Raw genomic sequence first — 20,767 nt, forward strand, 5'->3', positions numbered from 1 at the left:
TTGTTTGAAATGTTTCTTGGACAAATATATCTAGTTAGATACCTGACACAATTAATTAAGCTTTCTTGATTTTAATGCATCATACTTGATTCCTCACGACACTTCATTTTGAATAATGTTAGCAACAAAAGATTGACTTGGGCATTTATATAACAATCAAAAGAAAGAATTTTCTTAGGGATTAAGGTAGTACCAAAAGTTAGCTATCATTCGACAGCTTCAGGAATTATGTTATATAGTTAAAAATAAAATTATAAAGTACTCAATTAATTTCACAATCAACTTGTACATCACACAAGTTACTGATCTAAACCGCATTGCTCGGACCTAAAGAGATGTATGCCCCAATTCTAAAATAGATCAATATGTTAAACAAGTAGACTAAAATATGTATGCAATCTCTAATAATTATCCAATTATGTTTGTTCTTTGATAAAAAATAATCGTTTTAATTCCTAATAAAATAAAAATTTAATTTTAGTCCTTGATAAATTAATAATTTTTGTGTTTAGCGCCTGTTAATATTTTTCATATTAGCCTTTTTGAAAAAGTTAAGACCTTTGGTTTCATTTGGAAAATCAGTCTAGTTAGAAGAAATTTTATGTAGATTCAATGTTCTAACTATTATTGGCACTGTATTGGACTACACAAAATCTTACAACTCAGCATACCCTCTGTGCTGCTAAATCAATAATCTATAAAATTATTGTTCATTTAGCATTATCCTGCTCAGTTACATAACTTTAATCTGATTTTCTAGTTACATAATTTTAATTTGCAAAACTCTAAGAATCAGCATTGTTATAAATAAAAATATATACTTCATCAAGTTGCCATCCTGCCGTTTAAGGAAAATAATATATAATATAACCAGGAGAAATGCTTACAACCCTGGTTATTCTTCAGTCTAATACTAACGGTTAAAAAGTGATGCATTTGATGGTTTCCTCTTCATTGCCCTCAATTCAAAATACTCATACGTCTAGAAAATTGGCTAGATCTTGTGAACACCATAACCTGCATCCTCTGATTTCAAATTCTCATTCCAATTCTCAAATTCTGATCCACCAAACATGACTTGCTTGATCCCAACAAAACTATCAAAAACAAAAACCCAAATAAATAAATCAGGGGATTGAAACAAAATATCCAAGGGTAAAATAAAAAGATAGCTAAAACTTTTTATCTAAATCTCAGTCAACATTCTCTCTCACTTCACAGACACATGTTTGACAAGAACCAATCAAAAAGATAATCTACTGCTTCTATTTTCTAGTATTGCTCATGCAAATAATCAAAAGAACTGTTTATTCCTAAATAGCTTTCGTTAGTGGCTCCCTGTGATAGGGTATTTTTGTTGTACATAACCAAAAGTAACTAATTAATAGAATAAAGTGGAGATCATACTCGGAGCTTATCTGTGTCAGTGCATTTATCAAAACATTCAGAAGCAATGGTTCAACAGTTCCAATATCCACCCTGTGATATCACAAGACGAAATTATTAGTATTTGCATTTCACATTACATTAACATGTACAAGGAATATGCAATTGGTGCTTCACCATATTCGAGCCAAGTTGTCTTGCACCTCGAGATCCCCAATGTTGTAAAATGTAGTTGGTTCCACATTTGCTCCCTGAATATAATCATAACTTGGTCGTGCATCCATTGGAGACTGTGACAGCTGAAGGAACAATGCTAGTTCTATAAGCAACAATGTCATGTTTGAAAAATACACAGAAAGTTAAATAAATAAAGGAGGAAAGGACAAAGAAAATTTGCTATCCATGGCAAAAGAGAGAACTTACTTGCATATTCATGGCATTGCATCCACCAAGACGTCCGATAATGTGCCACGCTCGAATTGTCTGCAAAGACCCGAATTCAACACAATTTTCCGCTAAAAGCACATGTGCATCATGGAGAACGTACCACAAAATAGTCATAGGGCAAAGTTCCTTACATTGCAAATCAAGGAGACGTCTTTTGCCAATGGAACATTGTAAAATTCAAACCATATGTATGAGTTCGAAAAATCAAATCTGGAAATGCCAGCATTACGTGTAAGATAAACAGAATATTTTTAGGATAAAAAAGAGAAACAAATTATTTATTTTTTATATCATGTGCATAGTGCATTCCAATTCAAAAGCAGAAACGTGAAAGTCCTTGACTAGTTGATCATACATTTAACATGACACTTCTAGTTCTATCTGCATTTGATTCAATTTATTTCTTCAATATTCTGATAGTCAATGAGTAGGAAACGAGAAAGCAAAAGACACACAATATGAAGCATGTTGGAATTATCTGGTTTTCTTACAAATGAGAAACAAGCAAACACGGGAGCAAGGGAAGTTTGTGATAGACCTACAATTAATGTGTGTATAACAGAAGGGGTGAGAAGGGCAGCAAGGGGATTTTACCTAAGAATGTTGTGGGAAATGAACAGGCAGCAAGGAGCATTTCCTAAGGAACAGGCTGTTAATGGAAATGGAAAGAATATATAGGGATGGGGAAGTGGGGAGAAGGTAGGCATAATCACTTGCGTCACAAGCAAGATACCAAAGGCTCATAATTCTTTGTAAGAGTGAACTATTCTCGGTTCTATACTCTGCTTTACCAGTATAAGAAGACAGGTTTACTTCCATTATGTTTTTCTGTTTGTCTTAATCTAGATAGTACACATCATTTTGTTATTAGAGCTCCTAATCCAGTAGGTCCTGAATGGCACAAACAAGATGGAAGTAAGATTGGAAGAGAAGGAAAAGAGAATAGTAAGTGTCCTCATGGAAAGAGTCTAAGCCAGAGGTATCCCAAAGTCCAAATGACTTTCCCTACCCTCTCCCATCCTCCACTTCCCGATATATTCTCTCCACTCCCACTAATTGCCTATTCATTTGCCATAACGCACTTAGGTAAATGCTCTTTGCTGCCCCCTCACCCTTTCTGTTATAAATACACAATATATAATCAGGGGACTCTCCATTTGAAACACACATACCATGCAAACTTGGTGTTATATGAACATTTTAAGTGGAATTTCTCGTATCTCCATTCAGTTTCATTTGTTAACTCAAGAAAATCACACCCACCCCAATCCAGGGGCAAATGAAGGCCAAGATCAAGGCCAGCTCCCTAGTTCTAATTGCAATCACAACCACAACTGCAATTTAAAACCTTGATTAAGTTGCTACTATGATCTAAACATGTTGTTTTTCCAATGGAGGGATATCAACAATCTTTTAAAAGGAATATCTACATTAAAATTCTTCAACCAACTAACCTAACTACTAACTAATTAATTAGCCAATGGGTATCAATCATAACTCGTAAGTATTGCTAACAGTTACTATAAACCCAAAATTTTTCCACCAAATTGAAGCCCACATTCCAAGCCTCCATGTGCAACAAAGCCAGATTCTCAAACCCAAAAACCAATTGCATCACAAACTCAGAAGTGTTCAATATAGCATGTTATAAAAATGTTAGACTAAGCAACTAGCTTAACCAAGAATTTTTATTGTCTATTTAAAAATTAACTACACATGCTAAAAATTCTTCCAACATAGAACTAAAACCCCATTTTTAGTCTATTATAACACCTACTAAAATTTTGGTCAGATCTTCATTCCATTACTAAACCACACAAATTCATCACAATATAATTAATAGGCTAAATACTTATCTAAAGTGTCTGGTACACATTTAGTTTAGGCATCTCAATCAAATTCTCCATAATTACTTATAGGATAAGGAATCAAGAAGGTAAAAAAATTGAGTTTCTCCTATCAGCTAAAATCAACTTATGCGTTTTAGCTTTTGGAGAGGTTAAATAAGAGAACTTCTATAAAAGTCAAGCACATAATTTAATTTTAACTTATGGGAGAAGTTCAATTCCTTAAATTTTATTATTTTATTTTTTTACAAGTGCTTATAGAGAAGTTTATTCAAATCGGGCCTCAGTAGTTTACAATTTAAATTTAGCAGAACTTCCATTCCAGTCCCTTTTCCTCTTCAAATAGCACGAAATTTCAGTTTGCAACTCTTTAAAGTACCACGTAAATGCTAATCATAAAAATAAACATACATCTACCAAGTAAATGCCCAAAGATAGAATTACCAGTTCGGCAGTACCAGTGTACCACACAAGAGAACAACATATACTGACATTAGGCTACAATTAATAATTCATATCCAAACTAGGAATTAGAAAATCCCAGCAACACCTCCATCTTAAATTATTGTCTTTTTCCTTTTAAACATCAAATTGACGCAAAGTATGCTATTCTGGCTTTTTATCTTCCCTAAAATCAACTTAGAATAACCCCCAAAGTTTCAGGGTTTATGTAAAAAATTTAACTTCAATTTGAGCTGGATTCAGTGACAACTAACTCAATTAATAAACTAAACAGTCTATGTCCATAACAATTTGATGCAAATTACTCAAACCACTACTCTTAAGAACAAAATAAATCTGACCATTTCTTTAAAGTCATTTGGCATAAGGTATTCACTTATTCAAACATGCAACAGCACCATCGTATCCACTGAAGTAAAAAGTAATACATACTAACCAAATTTCAAAGCAATATCAACTTGTTCAAAGAATTCAAACATAATACAATAGAAACCAAAGTTTTGAGCATAACCATCTTCGCATTTGAGTTTCACTTCAAACTATGCCCTGAATTATTAGCATAATCTGAAACTTATTTGAATATTCATTCCTATTCCATCCTAAAAGTCTTGAAAAGCTATGCCTGAGTACTCTTAAAAAAAAATATTGACAAATTGAATACATTAAATTTGACATTCAATAACACTGTCTCCATGTCAAGCATATCAGATCACTTTGATCAACGGAGAGACTACTTCAATGTCCTACATGCTAGTGGGAAAGAGAAAGTATTTATTGACAAATCTCAATCACTATACAATTTACTAACAACTTCAATTCCTCCCCTGTACATTTCTAAGACTTCACAAATACAACATTGTAATTTGGCAGAAGTATTCATTACCAAAAAAAAAAAACCTCCCCCTTCCTTCCTCATAAAAAAGCACTTACAGCTTCACATTTTAAGTTCATTTGTATACAGTTTAATAACTTAATGAGAGGTTACTACTTACTGCACCAGTAAATTCTAGAACACCAAACTGAGGAGAAATTTAAATGTCATAATAAGAAACATGTAACTACACAAGCACAAATAATGGAAAAATGCACGGTAAAACTACATATATAGGGATGGTTGAACTTACTTGTTAAATGACACTTTCATTGGTTTTCCTGATCCAGTCTTTGTGTGCAGTATTTTGCTCCTCTTCTTTCTTAGTCTGTCTTCCAACTGTGAATATACCAAGCTCATTTGATTTACACACAAATTATATCCCTCAGTATCAAAATCCAAAGTTGCTACTCTTTAATTTTCAACAACTCGAAATGTAACAAACACCACACCCAGAAACAAAATACCCTCCCCCCAGGAAGAAGAAGATACAGTCTACAATGCAATGCAGAAGTTATCAAACCATCAATAAAGTGATGCTTACTTTGGATTGTGCCTCTTGGGGATTCTCTAGAAAACTCCCCAGAATGTTACCAAGTTCTGGATCTCTATCATAATCCTTCCCTGGGCTACCTGAATATCCACCATCACCATCTTCTTCATCAGTGTTATTTGCCTCACTTCTTGCATACAATCCTCGAGCCGAAAACCCATCATCGCCGCCATCATCCTCAAGCTCCAGATTTTCGTTAACAATGTCTATACTGAAGTCCCTACCATTCAAATCCTTAAGTCGATTTCTAGCACTACATGAGAATGTCCTTGTTCTGGCATAGCTCAGGGCTAGCCGCGGAACCATTGAAGATGGCACAAAGCGATTGTTATGGGAAAAAGGTTTGAAGCATGTAATGGTAGTGCAAGAAGGAAGGAGTGCACAAGGGTGTAACACAATCATGGATTGTATAAGTGAAGAGTGTATTGTAGTCTGTCAGTTCAAACCTTAAGGTAAGTTTGGCCTTGGACCTCTATTAACCTGCACCATAATGTTACAAGAAACGAACAACATCACACAAATTCCAAGTAATCAACTTTCCTAGCTCAGCATAACCACCAATTAATTTTCTTTGAGTTGTTAAAAAATCATTTTTTTCTATTTAAACATGGGAGAAATTCAATGTATTATGTAGTAACAAATATCATCTGAACATTACTAAATGAGAAGTGATAACAACACACCCATTCTTTACTATTGAATGAATTTATTAGAAACTACAAAATGATGAGTAATAACACATTAAATAATGAGTGGACCATACACAAATTTATGTTTGTCAATAAATTCTAGTTAACAATAAAGAGTGTGTTTAAAAAAGTGGATTAGACAACTAGACAATGTATTATTAGCATTTCTCTTAGCCAAGAAGTAAAATAGTTAGTGACCTTTCGTTTTTATCCAAAAAGAGTAGAGTTAAAACACACTCTTGAGTCTAGCCTTAACTCCACATCACCCCAAAACAACAATTTTCACTTTTTATTACTATCTATGGTAAAGGTTAAGCCTTTAATTCATTTGGTCAAGTTCATAATTTAAATATATAAAAAAAATCCCAATCTATACAAAAAAAATTAAAATGGAAAGAAATTGTTTTCTCATATAAAAAACTCAAAATTAAAATGTAATTAAGAAAATTGAGAATTATTTCATGAGTTTCTCACCGTATTCCTTGTCATCGACCCATTATAATTTGAAAACGTTCAAACTCCATATCAAACTTCAGTATTCATAATCAAGATTTAAATATCAGCCAACACCAACTGAGGACCAGCAGACTCAAATTTAAATATTTCAAGGCTTTAACGCATACTTATAAATTACAAGATTGAAAGAGGTGCTCTGAAATTTAGCATACACATTTCAGAGGCATATTATAAATAATAAAAATCACTAAATCAGCACATTTGAGAGAAGAAAAAATACCAAAAGTCCAACACAGAATAGGAATGTAAGGCACTAATATTCCAGCCACTGTGACGGGTAAAGAACCATATAAACAGAGAAGATGAGGGTGGCTGCAGGAGTGCGAGTGAGGGAGTAGGGGGTGAGGGTTCTCTTAGACAAGTCGTTTCAGTATATTAAAACAAGGTCAAATTACCTATTTGATCATTATCTTATTTATTTTTCCACTTTAATCCCTTATCTTTTGAAAAATTGATTTAGTCATTTATGTTTATAAAGTGGTTCAAAATAATCATTACATCAATGCATTCATACCCTGTCATACAAAATTTAATAGCTCAGATTAAAATTAGCATGATTGAAGAAAAAAAAAATTGAAGTAAAGTACCTAGCTCCATTTTTTAAAGTTCTTGAATATGAGTTTTGTTAATGGAGTCTCAAGACTGAACAAGAACAGGGAGGACTAGGGAGAAAGAGAGTGAGAAACTTAGAGGGTGAACCGGTGAGAGAAGGTCAGGGTTGCCACTCGAGGATGCGGAAGGTTTTAAGTTGTGAAACTTAATACTGGGGATAAACATATGTTTACAAGTCTTTTTTGGCTGCATCTGTCAAAAAGTAATTTTACCACTTCAGTTCTATTCTCCCTTATTTCAAAATTTGGAATGAGGTTTAGCATTGGAAAATTATAGAGGGGTGTTTAGTTTGGTTATTTTTTGTTTTTATTTTCAATGAAAATAGAAAATGGCGATGAAAATGTGTTTGGCTGGATTTTTTAAAATATTTTTAATAAAAATATTTTCCCAAACGAATCAAAAAATAAAAACAATAAAATTTTGTTTTCAGTTGAAAACAAGAACATCATTTTGGGTAAAATGAAAATACGTTGGCAAGAAATGTAATTTTAAACAAATATAAAAATACAAGAAGACAAGAAATCAATATATCATAAATTTTTAGTGTTTTTATGTCTTGAAAACATAAAACAAGAAGTTAAACCAAACATGTTTTCAAAATTCTAATCTTTTGAAAATGAAAACAGTTTTCAAAAAATAAAAACAGGCAATAAAAACAGAAAATGAAAATGCAAACCAAACACACCCTAAAATTTTGGCCTTTGGGTTTCCTCATTCATAAGTTGTTGAAAGTTTACAGCTTTTAGGCTTTGTGCTATGTCTATTTGAGATGCATTGATGCATAAAAGTTACAATTTCAACTAGGCTGATGCTAGGTGCACCCAACATTATTGCTGGTGCACCCAGCATATTATGTTAAGGGACAAAAATACTCCTAGGTATTTTTTTTAAAACAAATGTGTAGTGCCCCTCGCATTTCTCTTCTTCTCTCACGCGACTATGCACCCGACGCCTCCCCATTTCCTTCTCTCACGTGACTCTTCTTCTTCACCTCTTCTTGGCCCGCTCTGCTTCTTCTTGTGTCGTCTTCTTCTTCAATCTGCATTGTGCTTTGGAGCTTTACTTTGACGACATTGAGGACGTTCATTGGGTTGTGCTCCACCGTCGATGTCGAGGTAAGGCTCATCTCCCCATGGTTTTCGTTTCTACTTCTTTTTTTATTTAAGTTGGTCCGCATAGGGATATAGTAGATCCGCATTAGAGGTAGGTGACAGGGTTATGAATATGGATCAAGTATGAGGTATATGATCCATAATAGTATGTAGGCTTACAGATGAAATAAGCATAATACAAATCAAGTTGATTCGTACGAGTCTTACAAATCAAGTTGATCTGTAAAACTCATATGGATAAACTTGATCTGTAAGAGTCTAACGGCTCTATCCATTAAAAATGATATTTAGAACCATTATTGTGTTTTTCAATTTAACATATGTATGTGTCTTTTAGCATCAGCCTTTCAACCTATAGCCAATGAAGTAGATATTTAGTTTCACTATCTGTTGCAGCAATCGATAGACCTTGATAACATTTTTTTCTTCTATCTAGGGCATATCTGTGAGTGTTACGGATCAACTTGATTCGTATGAGCCTATTTTAATTAAAAAATGCAAAATAGGTTGTAATTTATGAAAAAAAAGGTTTTTATTAGGGTTTAAGGGTAGTTTGAGGCTTTTAGGGTGAAGTAGAGTACGATTGAGTAATGAAATAAGTTTCAAATTATGTGTTAATTCTTTGATGAAGTTGATATTGGTTTGAAATTTGGTTTTAAGGCTTTTTGGTTTGTATTGTATAATGTTTGATATTGTATAATGTTTGAATTGTTTGAACATGTTGAGGCTTTTTGGTTTGAATTGAAGTTGATATTAGTTTTGAGGCTTTTTGATTTATATTGTATAATGTTTGAATTGTTTGAACATGTTCATATTCATTGGTATCATTCAATCCAAAGTAGCAATTTTTAAAAACATTAGCATAGTGCTGAAAGTATTTAAGTGTGAAGTCTGACCCTGATTGGAATCCAAACTTCTCCTCAGGCTCAGAAGCAACATTAGCTTTAGAACCTGATTTGGCAGTTCTCGTACCCATGCCCATCTTTGAATGTTTTCTACATTTTCGTTTCCTTCCCCTAATTTTCTTTCTCATTGGTTCCCTGTTCTGAAGCAAGTCAATTTGCTGAATACGAGTGAGAATTTTTGCATTTTCCCATAAGGTTCAATTTGCAAAATACAAGTGGTACCCAACAAGCTGGAGGGACAATCCTACATATGCCATAAGGTTCAACTTGAGAGCGAACCTTAGCTATGTAACTAAGTGTGTCTTCAAACTCCTAATTAGAGTATAAACAAAAAGTTAATTCAAAATACAATATAACCACCACCAAAAACTATAATACTATGATAGTGATAATTATAAGTTCCTCAATAGTTGGATAAAACACAGGTGCTTCATCAACTATAGGTCGGCATGCTTCAACCGAATCCCATCTGGCTGATATCTGCAACATGACAACGATATATACCTTTCATAGAGTATACAAAGACACATTCACAGCACAATAGATCATGCTAAATACCTTTCTATGTCGTGGACTGCCAGAAGACTCAAGTGTGTTTTCCATTTCTGGTTTATGCCTACGAGGATTATCCTGCAAAATATCACATGTATGAATGCAAAATTTGTTGACTCAATAAAAAATGATTGGGAGACAAATCAAAGTCTAGCAAAATTTAACACAAAATGTCTTTTCCAAAGGATTGATTCAAACATTGTAACAACTTAATTTCAAGCATTTATGTTGTTACACCAGCTAGAAATCATGTAAAATTTATGGAGTTTCAGGTAAAGGCAGAACAACTACTCATTCATGTAGTTAGTGCCATCTAATCTTCTAAAACAAGTTATACAACATCAATGCCCTTCATTTGGTTATGCTGGTAAGGTATAAGCAGTGTATGCCATGAGACCAAATGTGTACACTTAAACTGTTCTTGCTAGCGCTTATTCAAATGATGGGGAGATGGAAGATTATGGTGTCGTCTAAGCGTTGATGAGTATGATAAGTTAATACAGTTTCTCTGCTTGAAGGCTTTGGATTGGGAAATGGCAGAAAAGCTACAGGAGGAAATGAAAGGGAGTGGTTTGCGTGTCAAGGGCATGACAAGGGGTTTGATTAGAGCTATCAAGGAGACAGAGAAAGAGGTTGTTGGGGCCACTGCAACAATGCTCTCAGCCTCGACAACCTCTTTCTTTAAAAATGAAAAAAAGGTTTGATCAGAGCTATCAAGGAGACAGAGAAAGAGGTTCTGAATGACATTCGGATACCTGTTTTGATCAAAAAGTAACATATTTCAATTTTTCAAAAATAAAAAAAAAAACTCAAAATTTTGTAGGGATGAAATTCGAACTTATAAATCAAGTTTTAAAAATTGTCATGTAGGCTCAGATTCATCCAAGCCCGATTTTGAACAAAAAATAACATTTTAATTTTATGAGACGAAAAACACACTAAAAATTTTAGAAGAACAGAATTTTTTCCCTAATGAACGAAAAATATATTGTAACTTATTTTTTTCCCTAATGAGTAACGACAGTTCTGTAATTGTTTCGGTGGTTAATTGCATAAATTGGCTCTATCCATTAAAAATGACATTTAGAACCATTATTGTGTTTTTCAATTTAACATATGTATGTGTCTTCTAGCATCAGCCTTTCAACCTATAGCCAATGGAGTAGATATTTAGTTTCACTGTTTGTTGCAGCAACCGATAGACCTTGATAACATTTTTTTTTTCTTCTATCTAGGGCATATTTGGATAAACTTATATGAAAATTCTTATAAGAAAAGTAAATAAGAAAAAAATGAGTTTCTCTGTAACTTTTTTATTAATTACTCATTAGTTAATTTGGAGATATTTTTTTTATCTTTTATCATGAAAGAATTTTTATGGATTAGATAATAATTAACAAATGGAGAATTCATTCTATCTTAAGGGGAAGTTCATCTCATTTATTATTTTTTATTTTCTTTTCTTAAAAGTATTTTAAAGAAGTTTAGCCAAACAGACATTTAGTGTCTTTTCTATATTCTTGTATTTATTTAGAAACAAAGATAAATGTATAACTTTTAGTGGAACCATTCAAGGGTATTGAAGGCGATAGAGTTGAAGGGGTTGTGGTTTTTTTTTCTTCTAACATATGTTTTTTGTCTCTATAAATATTAAAAAGTTTTGAATTTATTTTTGTAAATAAATTTATATATTTTTCATCCTTGTAAAATTGAAATGTGTTATTTTTCTTCAGAGTCAAGTTTAGACAAATCCAAGCCTACATGACATTTTTTAAAACTTAAATTATTGGCTAAAATATATTTTTCATTCCTATAAATATTGAAATGTTCGTAATCTATCCTTGTCAAATTTTGAGTCTTTTTTATCTAAAAATTGAAATATGTTACTTTTTTTTGCCCAAACGTATGTTCACGTATTTGAATCTACGAGTCATTTTTTCATTGATGACTATGGGAATGGGTAATTTATAGGATTAAAAACTACTACAAAATGAAAAAAAAACCATAAATTTGTAAATTTCTCTTTCCTAACTTTCTTCATCTTCTTCAAATTTAAATAAACAATGATAAATACTTATTTTCTTAGAGTGCTAACCAATTTATCCCTGAAAGATAAAACTTTACATTTTAATTCCTAAAAGTGAAAAATTGCGACAAATTCATCCATATTTTTCGTTACCGTTAATGAAAGAGCACACGTGACACATTCAGGAGTAAATTTGTCAGTGCTCTACACATTCACGGATGAAAATGACTATTTATCCAAAATATATTTTAATTTTCATCTTCTCCTTTTTTGTAATTTGGAAAGAAAGTTAGGAAAGGAGGTTAAGAATCAGGGATTTACAAAATTTATGGGGATTTTTTTTTTACATTTTGTGACCGTTTTTAACTTTTAGAAATCGTCATTCTCATAGTCATTAACGAAACTAATGAAAGAATGACATATAGGTTTGGGTTCGGATTCCTGTTTTGATAAAAAAGTAACATATTTTAATTTTTTAAAAATGAAAAAAGACTCAAAATTTTATAGGAATGAAATTTGAACATTTCAATATTTATAGGATGGAAAACATATTTTTACTTATAAATCAAGTTTTAAAAGATGTCACATAGGCTCAGATTCATCCAAACCCGACTTTAAAAATAAACAACATATTTTAATTTTACGAGACGAAAAACACACTTAAAAATTTTAGAAAAACATTTTTTTTTTAAAATTTATATGAATGAAAAATATATTTTAACTTCTTTTTTTCCTAATGAGTAACGACAATTCTGTAATTGTTTCGGTGGTTAATTGCATAAATGGGCTCTATCCATTAAAATGACATTCAGAACCATTGTTATGTTTTGTAATTTTTAATAAACTTATTAAATTAAATAATAGAGGGTATGTTACTTCTCATTTAGTATTTCTGGGGTTACCACACAATGCATTTCACTTTAGGGTTTTATTTTTCAACAACTTAGAGAAAAGTAAAAACAATTAATTTGACTTTAGTGTTTTTTTTTTTTTTTTTTCCTTTTGCAGGAGTCCAAACATATTATTATCTGGGAAGCTCCCATACTTCATGGCCAACATATCAGTGTCGTATTAGGATTATTTTATATATTCTTTTCTTAAAAAAAAGTAAGATACGGCTCCAACACGGCTCAAGCCGTATTAGGATATGGCTTTAATAAGGCTTGAGCCATTTTCTGATTATTTAAGTTTTAAAATTAGAAAAGGACAAAAGATTAAGCTTCCCTCATCAGTCTCTTCCACGCACGAGACCAGAATCCCTTCCCCGTTCACGCCACTGCTTCTCCCAGCACCACCGGTGACGGACGACGGGTGCCGAACGTCGACGGACGACTTCTCTCCTCTCTGGCTTTTTTCCGATGTGGTTCAAATCCGGCGAGGTAGCTCTTCTCTCGCCCTTTTTCGGTGCTTTCCGGCGAGGTCCCATTCTCTTCGGGTTTCCGTTCAGGTAAGGTGCCCTTTTCGACGCGGTTTCTGTTTTCGCCCTTTTTCTGGGTATCTATTGTGTGTTTTTGCCTTTTTGGCTTTTCACATTTCTATTGTAAGGTGCCTGTGAGATGATACTGTGCTTTTAGCTTTCCCCCCCTGTTTTTTGGGTTTCTATTGGGGTGATATAGTGTGTTTTCGTCCTTTACCCTGTTTTTGCGTTTCTTTCAGTCACTTTCTTTTTAAGATTAGTGATAAACATTAGGTAAAATTTTATAATAGAAATCTGCATTATATTTTTTATTAACGTATCAAAGACGTATCGCATCCTTAATTTCAAAAAATTCGCCGGATCCGTGTTGTGCCTTACCCGTGCTGTATCCCGTATCTAGGCTTCATAGCTTACTATGCTTGATTGCTTGGCCCAGAACACCAAATCGAATCCTAAAGCCCATGCATGACACTAACACAATACTCAATAGCAATACCCTTTGAACTTAGAAGCAGTTCACACATTTCAAAATAGAAGAGGGAAGAACCCTTTTGGGTTGAGGGTATGGTTCCCCAACTGAATTTTGTTTCTTGGACACTCCCTTTGATTTTCCCTAAAAGTTATCTATGATCAACTACTAATTTTTGTCATAAAAGTCTAGGTTTCTCTTTTCTGTTGTGCATTTTGAATATCCAGCGACTTCCATCTCATTTAATTGTTTGGATGCTTTATTATGAACTGATTGGTCTCGTCTTTTTTCTGTCATATGTTCTGTCTCAGTTTCATCACTGGTTATTTTGGGTACCCGGTTTCATTCAGTAAGACTGATGATTTGGGACGTATCAAAGATAATTGTGTAAAACATGAGGGAGGAAGTATCAATAAGATTGAACGCCCAGTCAGTAATTCAATAAATTATTTATGCAAAAAGTTGCGTCATTTTCTGTTGGGAACCCAAAAATTCTATTAACTAAAATAGGAGATAATCTCTCCTCCAAAAGGTTCCCCCTTTTGCAACAGTCACTGCTCTGTCCCCACAAGGTTTACTAATCTGTATGGCCTGGCCCATAACATCTTATTAATCTTTTTTTTTTTTTATTTCAGATTTATTATACTTTTCTTACAAGGTGTGTGTGGTTTACATTTGTGTTAAAGCTTGATCCAGGGCAGTTTGATAATGTTTAAGCTTTGATACTTGATGCAAAGTTGCTGTTGCACTATCTAGGAAATCATTTGGCTGGCATGGACATAGCACATTGCTATTTAAAGGGTAATGCTGATTCTGTGGAGTTTTGTCCACATGATTCCTACCAGAATGTTTTAGCGGTATCCACTTACACATTACAAGAAAGTTGTCAGCCCAGTTGACATGGAAGCATTTCACTCTTCAGTGTTGATGTGGACACAGGTCACCTTGACATGGTTTTTAGTGAGGAAACTGCTGGGATTTTTGACATAAAATGGAGTCCAGCTGGAGGGCATGCAAGTCCTTTTCTAGCTCAAGCAGATGCTGATGGATACTTGAGGATTAAAATACTGGGGGGTTGCTGTAATGGAGTGGAAGGTATGAATTTAATTCTTGATTCATTCTATATAACTATTTTCAGTATGAAAATGTCAAACTTAATAACATTTGTAACTGTATTAAAATAGAAAATGATCAAAATATAGAATCTAAGGAAACTCATGAAACTTCCATAAACTCGACTCACAGGCTCGAATTTTCCAAGTATAAAAATATTTAGAAATAATATTAAAACACAAGGTAAGCCCATCACAAGTTATAATGGAGACACAGACATGGACTTGCATACATGTACTCAAGATGAGTTATAGTTTGATTTGGCTCCACAGTTGAAGGTTTGTCCATGTTATTATTAAAATGTCAGAAAGTATAATGCTAGGTTTTGCTACATGGTATGTTTGCTTATGGAATGATATAGTGGGGTTTGTCTAGAAAGTTTTCCATATCAAAGCACAATAGCTTAGTCCTTATTGTTTGTGCAAAGCCCTCTGTTTCACACACATCCTTGCTTCTTGACAATGGGTTGGCAACACTTGATTTTGGATTCACAATGGGTGCTGAGTTCATAGGGTGTATGGATGACAAGTTGACAACACTAAGCTTGATAATAACAAAACTTCATGCTACAACTAAGCTTCAATTAGTTTGCACAAAACAGACTGTAAGGATTTGGTTGATTGGTGTAATATTTGAGCCCCTAGAAAAGTGTAGGTTTCATAAACAGTACATGGGAAAAAGTATAAATGCCGTCACTAAGGGTTAATTGGGTAAAAAATTACATTTTATTTCTGACTTGCTGACCATCTTCTTGGATAGAGTTTATGCAAATTTGCTTGAGTTTACCATTCTACCCAAGTAAATTTAGAAAAGAGTTTGACAGCAAGTTGGCTGCCTGTACTTAGAATTGTAAACTGTTGGAATTTATGAGTTTTTGAGTTGACTTGAAAGTTTGATAACAATTTAACATGCAGTTTTAAAAACCCACTACAACACTGATTTATTTATGACATCCTTCTATCTGGTTTTGTTCCCATTTATGGCTATTTTTGGGATTATAAGCTGTTTCTATCTTGTTATTGGCTATTTTTAAATGGAAGGTTAATTCCTTGTGCACTAGTATGAATACTGCAATGCTCTTGCACCTATCAAAACTTTGACCTCATTTCAGTTACCTTGTATATTTTTTGATAGCAGCTATTGATTATTATTATAGCACTAAAATTTGGTTTCTCTACATGTAAATTGCTAGTATCAAAGGTAGACAGCCTGCTGGATATGCTGTTCATTTACTCATCCATGAAATCTAAATTATCATATTTCTAAATTTGTATTTTGCTAAAGAGATATCATCTCATTCATTTGCTTGTATTAATATTTTTTATTGTTTCTATTTCAGGGGCTAATCTAAAGGAGATCACAAATGGAAAAATCAGTAACTCTATGTGCCTGTACCTGGATTGGAATCCTTCAGCTACATCCATCACAGTAGGGCTTTCTGACGGCTCTGTGTCGATTGTTTCTCTTCTTGAATCCAAGCTAGAAATACAAGATGAGTGGAAGGCACATGATTTTGAACTTTGGACAACCTCCTTTGACATCCACCAACCAAATTTGGTATACACCGGCTCTGATGATTGTAAATTCAGTTGCTGGGATTTGCGAGATAAACCTCCCAATGTGGTATTTCAGAGCTCTGAAGTCCACAAAATGGGTGTTTGTTGCATTGAGAAGAGTCCACATGACCCAAATACCTTGTTAACTGGCAGCTATGATGAATACCTAAGGGTATGGGATTTAAGATCAATGTCAAAACCCCTTAATAAGACTTCAATTAACTTGGGGGGAGGAGTTTGGAGGGTTAAGCACCACCCCTTCATTCCAGGTTTGGTTTTGGCTGCTTGTATGCACAATGGTTTTGCTATTGTCGCCATTAAAGGCAACAATGCTGAAGTGTCGGAAACTTACAAGAAGCATGATTCTCTTGCCTATGGAGCAGACTGGCAGAAAGGAGAAGCAAATCACATAGGTGGGAATACCAAACCTCTAGTGGCTACTTGCTCATTCTATGACAAACTTGTTCGGGTGTGGAGGCCAGGAAATGATATTGTCTTGTAGAATGTAGATTGATGCTTAACGTTATAGCCCACTTGGAAATGTGATACATAGTTGTTTATTTATTGAATCATGGTTGAATTATATGACACGGCTTGAAGGATGATCAAACGTGTCACTCTTTCATAATCGTTTTTACTCACTCATTCACGGCTTGAAGGATGAGCTAACTTGTCACTCTTTCATTATGGTAGTTGATTAATCATGGTTTAACGGTTAGATGAAAAACAGAAAAAGAAAGTAGAACAACCTATACAACTACAAGTTTATTTTTTACTGCAAACTACAAGTTTATGTTTGCACTAATTTATGCTAGTGGTATAAATCTTTTTATACTATAATTATAGAAAGGATATCAAGTGACAAGTCTTAATTAATATGAGAAATAAAAGTAAAATACAAATCTTTAGATTATATTTGAATAGTGAGAGTTAAGAAATAGTGAATTTGTATTATACTTATTAGGAAGTCATATGAAATGAATATTTAAATTAAAATCATTTCAAGGTGTTTTTGTTATAAGTTTTTTAAAAAATAATTAATTCAAATATACACTAACTTTTTATTATCTTAAGAGAAAATAGTTTTATAATAATTATTTTAAAACTTATATCAATACTGTAAAACTTTTTTTAGTTGGTATATGACCATAAACTTAATATGTAAAGAATAAATGTTTGATTTAAACAGCACAACAGTAGAATCTGTATCAGTAATTAGTTGATATTAATGAAGGAAACTATTAATGCAAGAAATTGTGAAGTGTGTCCTGGCGTTTTTGTTTTCTTTTCTCTCCTCATCTTAGTTTAATTACTTTATGCTGGATTTTGCAAAAAAAAATAAAAATGAAACCAGCTTATTAACAATAGTTGCTATCTATACTTTCAAAGAACATCTGAACATCAAATAAAACCAAATAACATGATTCTTCAAGGTGCAGACCGCGAACTGCTTATATACTCTCCCCAAGTAAAAAATTCCAGATGGCATATATAACGAGTCTCCTCAATTCTAGTTCATGCACCTTAATTTTATCTGATGCACGAAAACTATTTCCAATATTTAGTATCTGTACAATTATATTTAAAAAGTATGTTCACTTATTTTTTTTAAGTATATTTATTCGAATTGGATAAGATTTTTATGAGTAATGAAGTTTTTCTCTGAATATTTAATATAAACTCGAACTCAAACTTACTAATTAATTTAGAATAATTTCATAGTAATTTACTCATAAGTCCAGTAGTATTTTATTATTATTTTAAGGGATGAAATTGAAGAGCTAATAAGTGTGTATTCAATGTACATAAATAAAAATGATCTTTTGATACCCTTGGAAGTGTATACACTTTTTGTAGGAACTGAGGAAGACATGGACACAAAGAATAAAGGAAAAAAAAGGATATGTTATTAAATAATTAAAGAGAGACAAAATTGGTCATTATGAGTGATTTGCTCGAGAATGATGTACACTATATATTAGGAATATTGTTATCATAAAAGTATGGTTATCTCCAATGTCATTTCTTAGAGGGTTACTTCAAGTTAAACAACTTTACTTAACAAAAAATTATCATCAGAGCACATGAGGTTGCATTGCTTATATAGGTATCATTGTTCATATATAAGTAACGATATTCATAAAACAACATAAATAACAATACTTAAAAAATTTTAAGAATAAAAAAATGTTATTTTATGCTATGAATGAGAGAAACTAATGGATTGTACAATCTATAAATTTAAGCATTTAATTTAATAATTTTAACATTGGAGTAAATTTTTATGCAAGGGGCTTAAATTTATGTAACATATTTACAAAATTAAAATAAAAAACTTAATTATTTAAGCCATCATATATTATGAATGCTCTAATATTATATTCTTTCATAAATCCTCTTACAAATATTTCCCATACTTTACGAAGAAAACACTAAATAAAAATGTAAATATATTTAATGTCATAATTATGAAATTTTTTAAAATAAGCTTAAAAATAAGATGAGTGGATTTTTAATTAACTGATTGTTTGATTGCTTTTTACAGAGAGAATGATGGGAGAAAAATTTAATATTACATATTTTTTTACAAATACTCTATTATTTGTCAATTATTATGATTTAATGTTTATTTAATATATTTATCATTAATTTTTTTTCCAACCCCTTTGATAAGTTTTTGAATCTGTCCAAGGGTACATTTGTTGCATTAAAAAAAAACATGTTTTGGATATATTATAAAGTGCCTCTACCCAAACTTGTAAACAAATAAATAATAACTTAAATATGTATTTAGTCATTTAAATTTGGATATTTTTTTGTTTTCTAAATTTGAAGTTTTTTTTTTGTAGTATATGGAATCTATAAAATAATTTAGTTAGTCCGTCTATGTAGTGTGAGCAAAATAAGAAATAAAATATTCACAATTTATAACAACTTTTGATTGTTAGAATTTGATTTTTTTATTTTATGTTTGCAAGTAGAATTTTCTGGTAGATAAAATCAAGTTAATAGAAAAATTAGAAACCCTATTAACTGTTTTAAAAATCACTTTAGTTATTTTATTTTATTTATTATTGACTACATTCAAACCAAAGGAGCTGCATTCACGTTCACGGTACCTTGTAAAAACAAAAATTGCTACCACGCTTCTTCTTACAAACCAAACAGTATGAAGTAATTTCCACCACGCAGTTGTATACGACTCTTTAATAGTCTACTGTTAATTTATTTTAATGGTTTCATTAATCAGTCAGATTAAAAATTAAAAGTTACATAAATAATATATAAAATATTTTATTTTCGATATAAACCTTTTCTATATATCTTAATTCTGTATTCATTATTGTCCACCTACAAAAAAAAAAAAAAGCATTCTGTATTCAACTCAATTCACTAGCCCATTAATTCCAAAGCAGTTTTCTCAGGAGGAGGAACATAGAATATAATGCCATCATCTCCATGAGATTGTTCATGGCATGCACAAGAACAAAAGGAAAAAAGGTGATGTGGTTCTCAAAATAGATTTGTAAAAGGCATAAGACCATGTCAAATGGGAATTCCTTAGATGGTGCCTTGTAGTTTTTTGGTCTCCCCTAGCAAATTATTGAGCTTATCATGTTCTTTGTCTGACCCTCTTTCTTATCCTACCTTTGGAATGATCAGAGATTACCTGACTTAATATTAAAGTATAAAATGTAATTAATTAAAATATATTCATTATCATTCAGCTACACATACTTGGATATATTTAATTTATTAACTTTTATAATAATTAATTTAATATTTATATTTAAATTATTTAATTTATAATATAATTATTTTATATGTGCACGAAAATTAAAGCCTCTCTAAACCATGAGTGGCACGATTGATTAAAAAAACATGCGTGCACCATGTCATGACCTTGGTTAGTTCTATCATACTCAACTCAGTTTAATTTTTTGGCATATCCCTCAATGAAGGGGAAAAATGCAAATAACCAAAGTGAAAGATAAATGAAGAAGCAAACATAAAGAAAAGGGAGGTGAAAAATTAACTTACCAGATAATTCTCAAATACAACTCACATCATAGTAATCTTTTACATGCACAATATAAGCAAGTATTATAAAATTATTTTACATGTACATGATCTTTCTTGAATATGTAAATGACAAACAGTAAAAAAAATGGATGCAAAGGGAAAAATAATACCTTCCGGATGAGAATTCAACTTTCAACACTATGTTGTTAAT

At 32.1% G+C, this 20,767-nt stretch overlaps 2 protein-coding genes across 4 annotated transcripts; one reads left to right on the forward strand and one right to left on the reverse strand.

The window, feature by feature from the left end:
* Positions 1 to 655: 655 nt before the first annotated feature.
* LOC114422580 lies at positions 656 to 7,518 on the reverse strand. Of its 3 annotated transcripts, none has more exons than XM_028389009.1 (8): positions 7,359 to 7,518; positions 5,558 to 6,046; positions 5,267 to 5,352; positions 1,965 to 2,043; positions 1,810 to 1,869; positions 1,564 to 1,685; positions 1,408 to 1,479; positions 656 to 1,097 (listed from the first exon to the last, which is right to left on the reverse strand). In XM_028389009.1, the coding sequence occupies exons 2-8, from the start codon at positions 5,966 to 5,968 to the stop codon at positions 995 to 997; spliced, it is 933 nt and encodes a 310-aa protein (XP_028244810.1). In that variant the 5' UTR covers positions 5,969 to 6,046; positions 7,359 to 7,518; the 3' UTR covers positions 656 to 994. The 3 variants fall into 3 exon arrangements, with proteins under 3 accessions (XP_028244810.1, XP_028244812.1, XP_028244811.1); XM_028389011.1 differs by lacking the exon at positions 7,359 to 7,518 and adding an exon at positions 6,992 to 7,299 and having other exon boundaries at positions 5,558 to 6,038; XM_028389010.1 differs by lacking the exon at positions 7,359 to 7,518 and adding an exon at positions 6,992 to 7,299.
* Positions 7,519 to 13,179: 5,661 nt separating this feature from the next.
* On the forward strand, positions 13,180 to 17,198 carry LOC114422584 (diphthine methyltransferase homolog). The gene is made up of 2 exons (XM_028389015.1): positions 13,180 to 14,959; positions 16,317 to 17,198. Exons 1-2 carry the CDS (start codon positions 14,815 to 14,817, stop codon positions 17,033 to 17,035), a joined length of 864 nt encoding a protein of 287 aa, XP_028244816.1. The 5' UTR covers positions 13,180 to 14,814; the 3' UTR covers positions 17,036 to 17,198.
* The last annotated feature ends 3,569 nt before the right edge of the window (positions 17,199 to 20,767 follow it).

The sequence above is a fragment of the Glycine soja genome, chromosome 8 (genome assembly GCF_004193775.1).
Source record: "Glycine soja cultivar W05 chromosome 8, ASM419377v2, whole genome shotgun sequence".
Lineage (NCBI taxonomy): Eukaryota > Viridiplantae > Streptophyta > Magnoliopsida > Fabales > Fabaceae > Glycine > Glycine soja.

Bases quoted from the DNA above. Each gene is read 5' to 3' on its own strand.
- LOC114422580 (XM_028389009.1), bottom strand. From the start codon at position 5,968: ATGATTGTGTTACACCCTTGTGCACTCCTTCCTTCTTGCACTACCATT. The intron at 5,353-5,557 runs GTAAGCATCACT...GTATATTCACAG, and splicing joins CCCAAGAGGCACAATCCAAA to TTGGAAGACAGACTAAGAAA. The intron at 1,098-1,407 runs GTATGATCTCCA...TGTTTTTGATAG, and splicing joins CTGACACAGATAAGCTCCGA to TTTTGTTGGGATCAAGCAAG.
- LOC114422584 (XM_028389015.1), top strand. From the start codon at position 14,815: ATGGTTTTTAGTGAGGAAACTGCTGGGATTTTTGACATAAAATGGAGT. The intron at 14,960-16,316 runs GTATGAATTTAA...TTTCTATTTCAG, and splicing joins TTGCTGTAATGGAGTGGAAG to GGGCTAATCTAAAGGAGATC.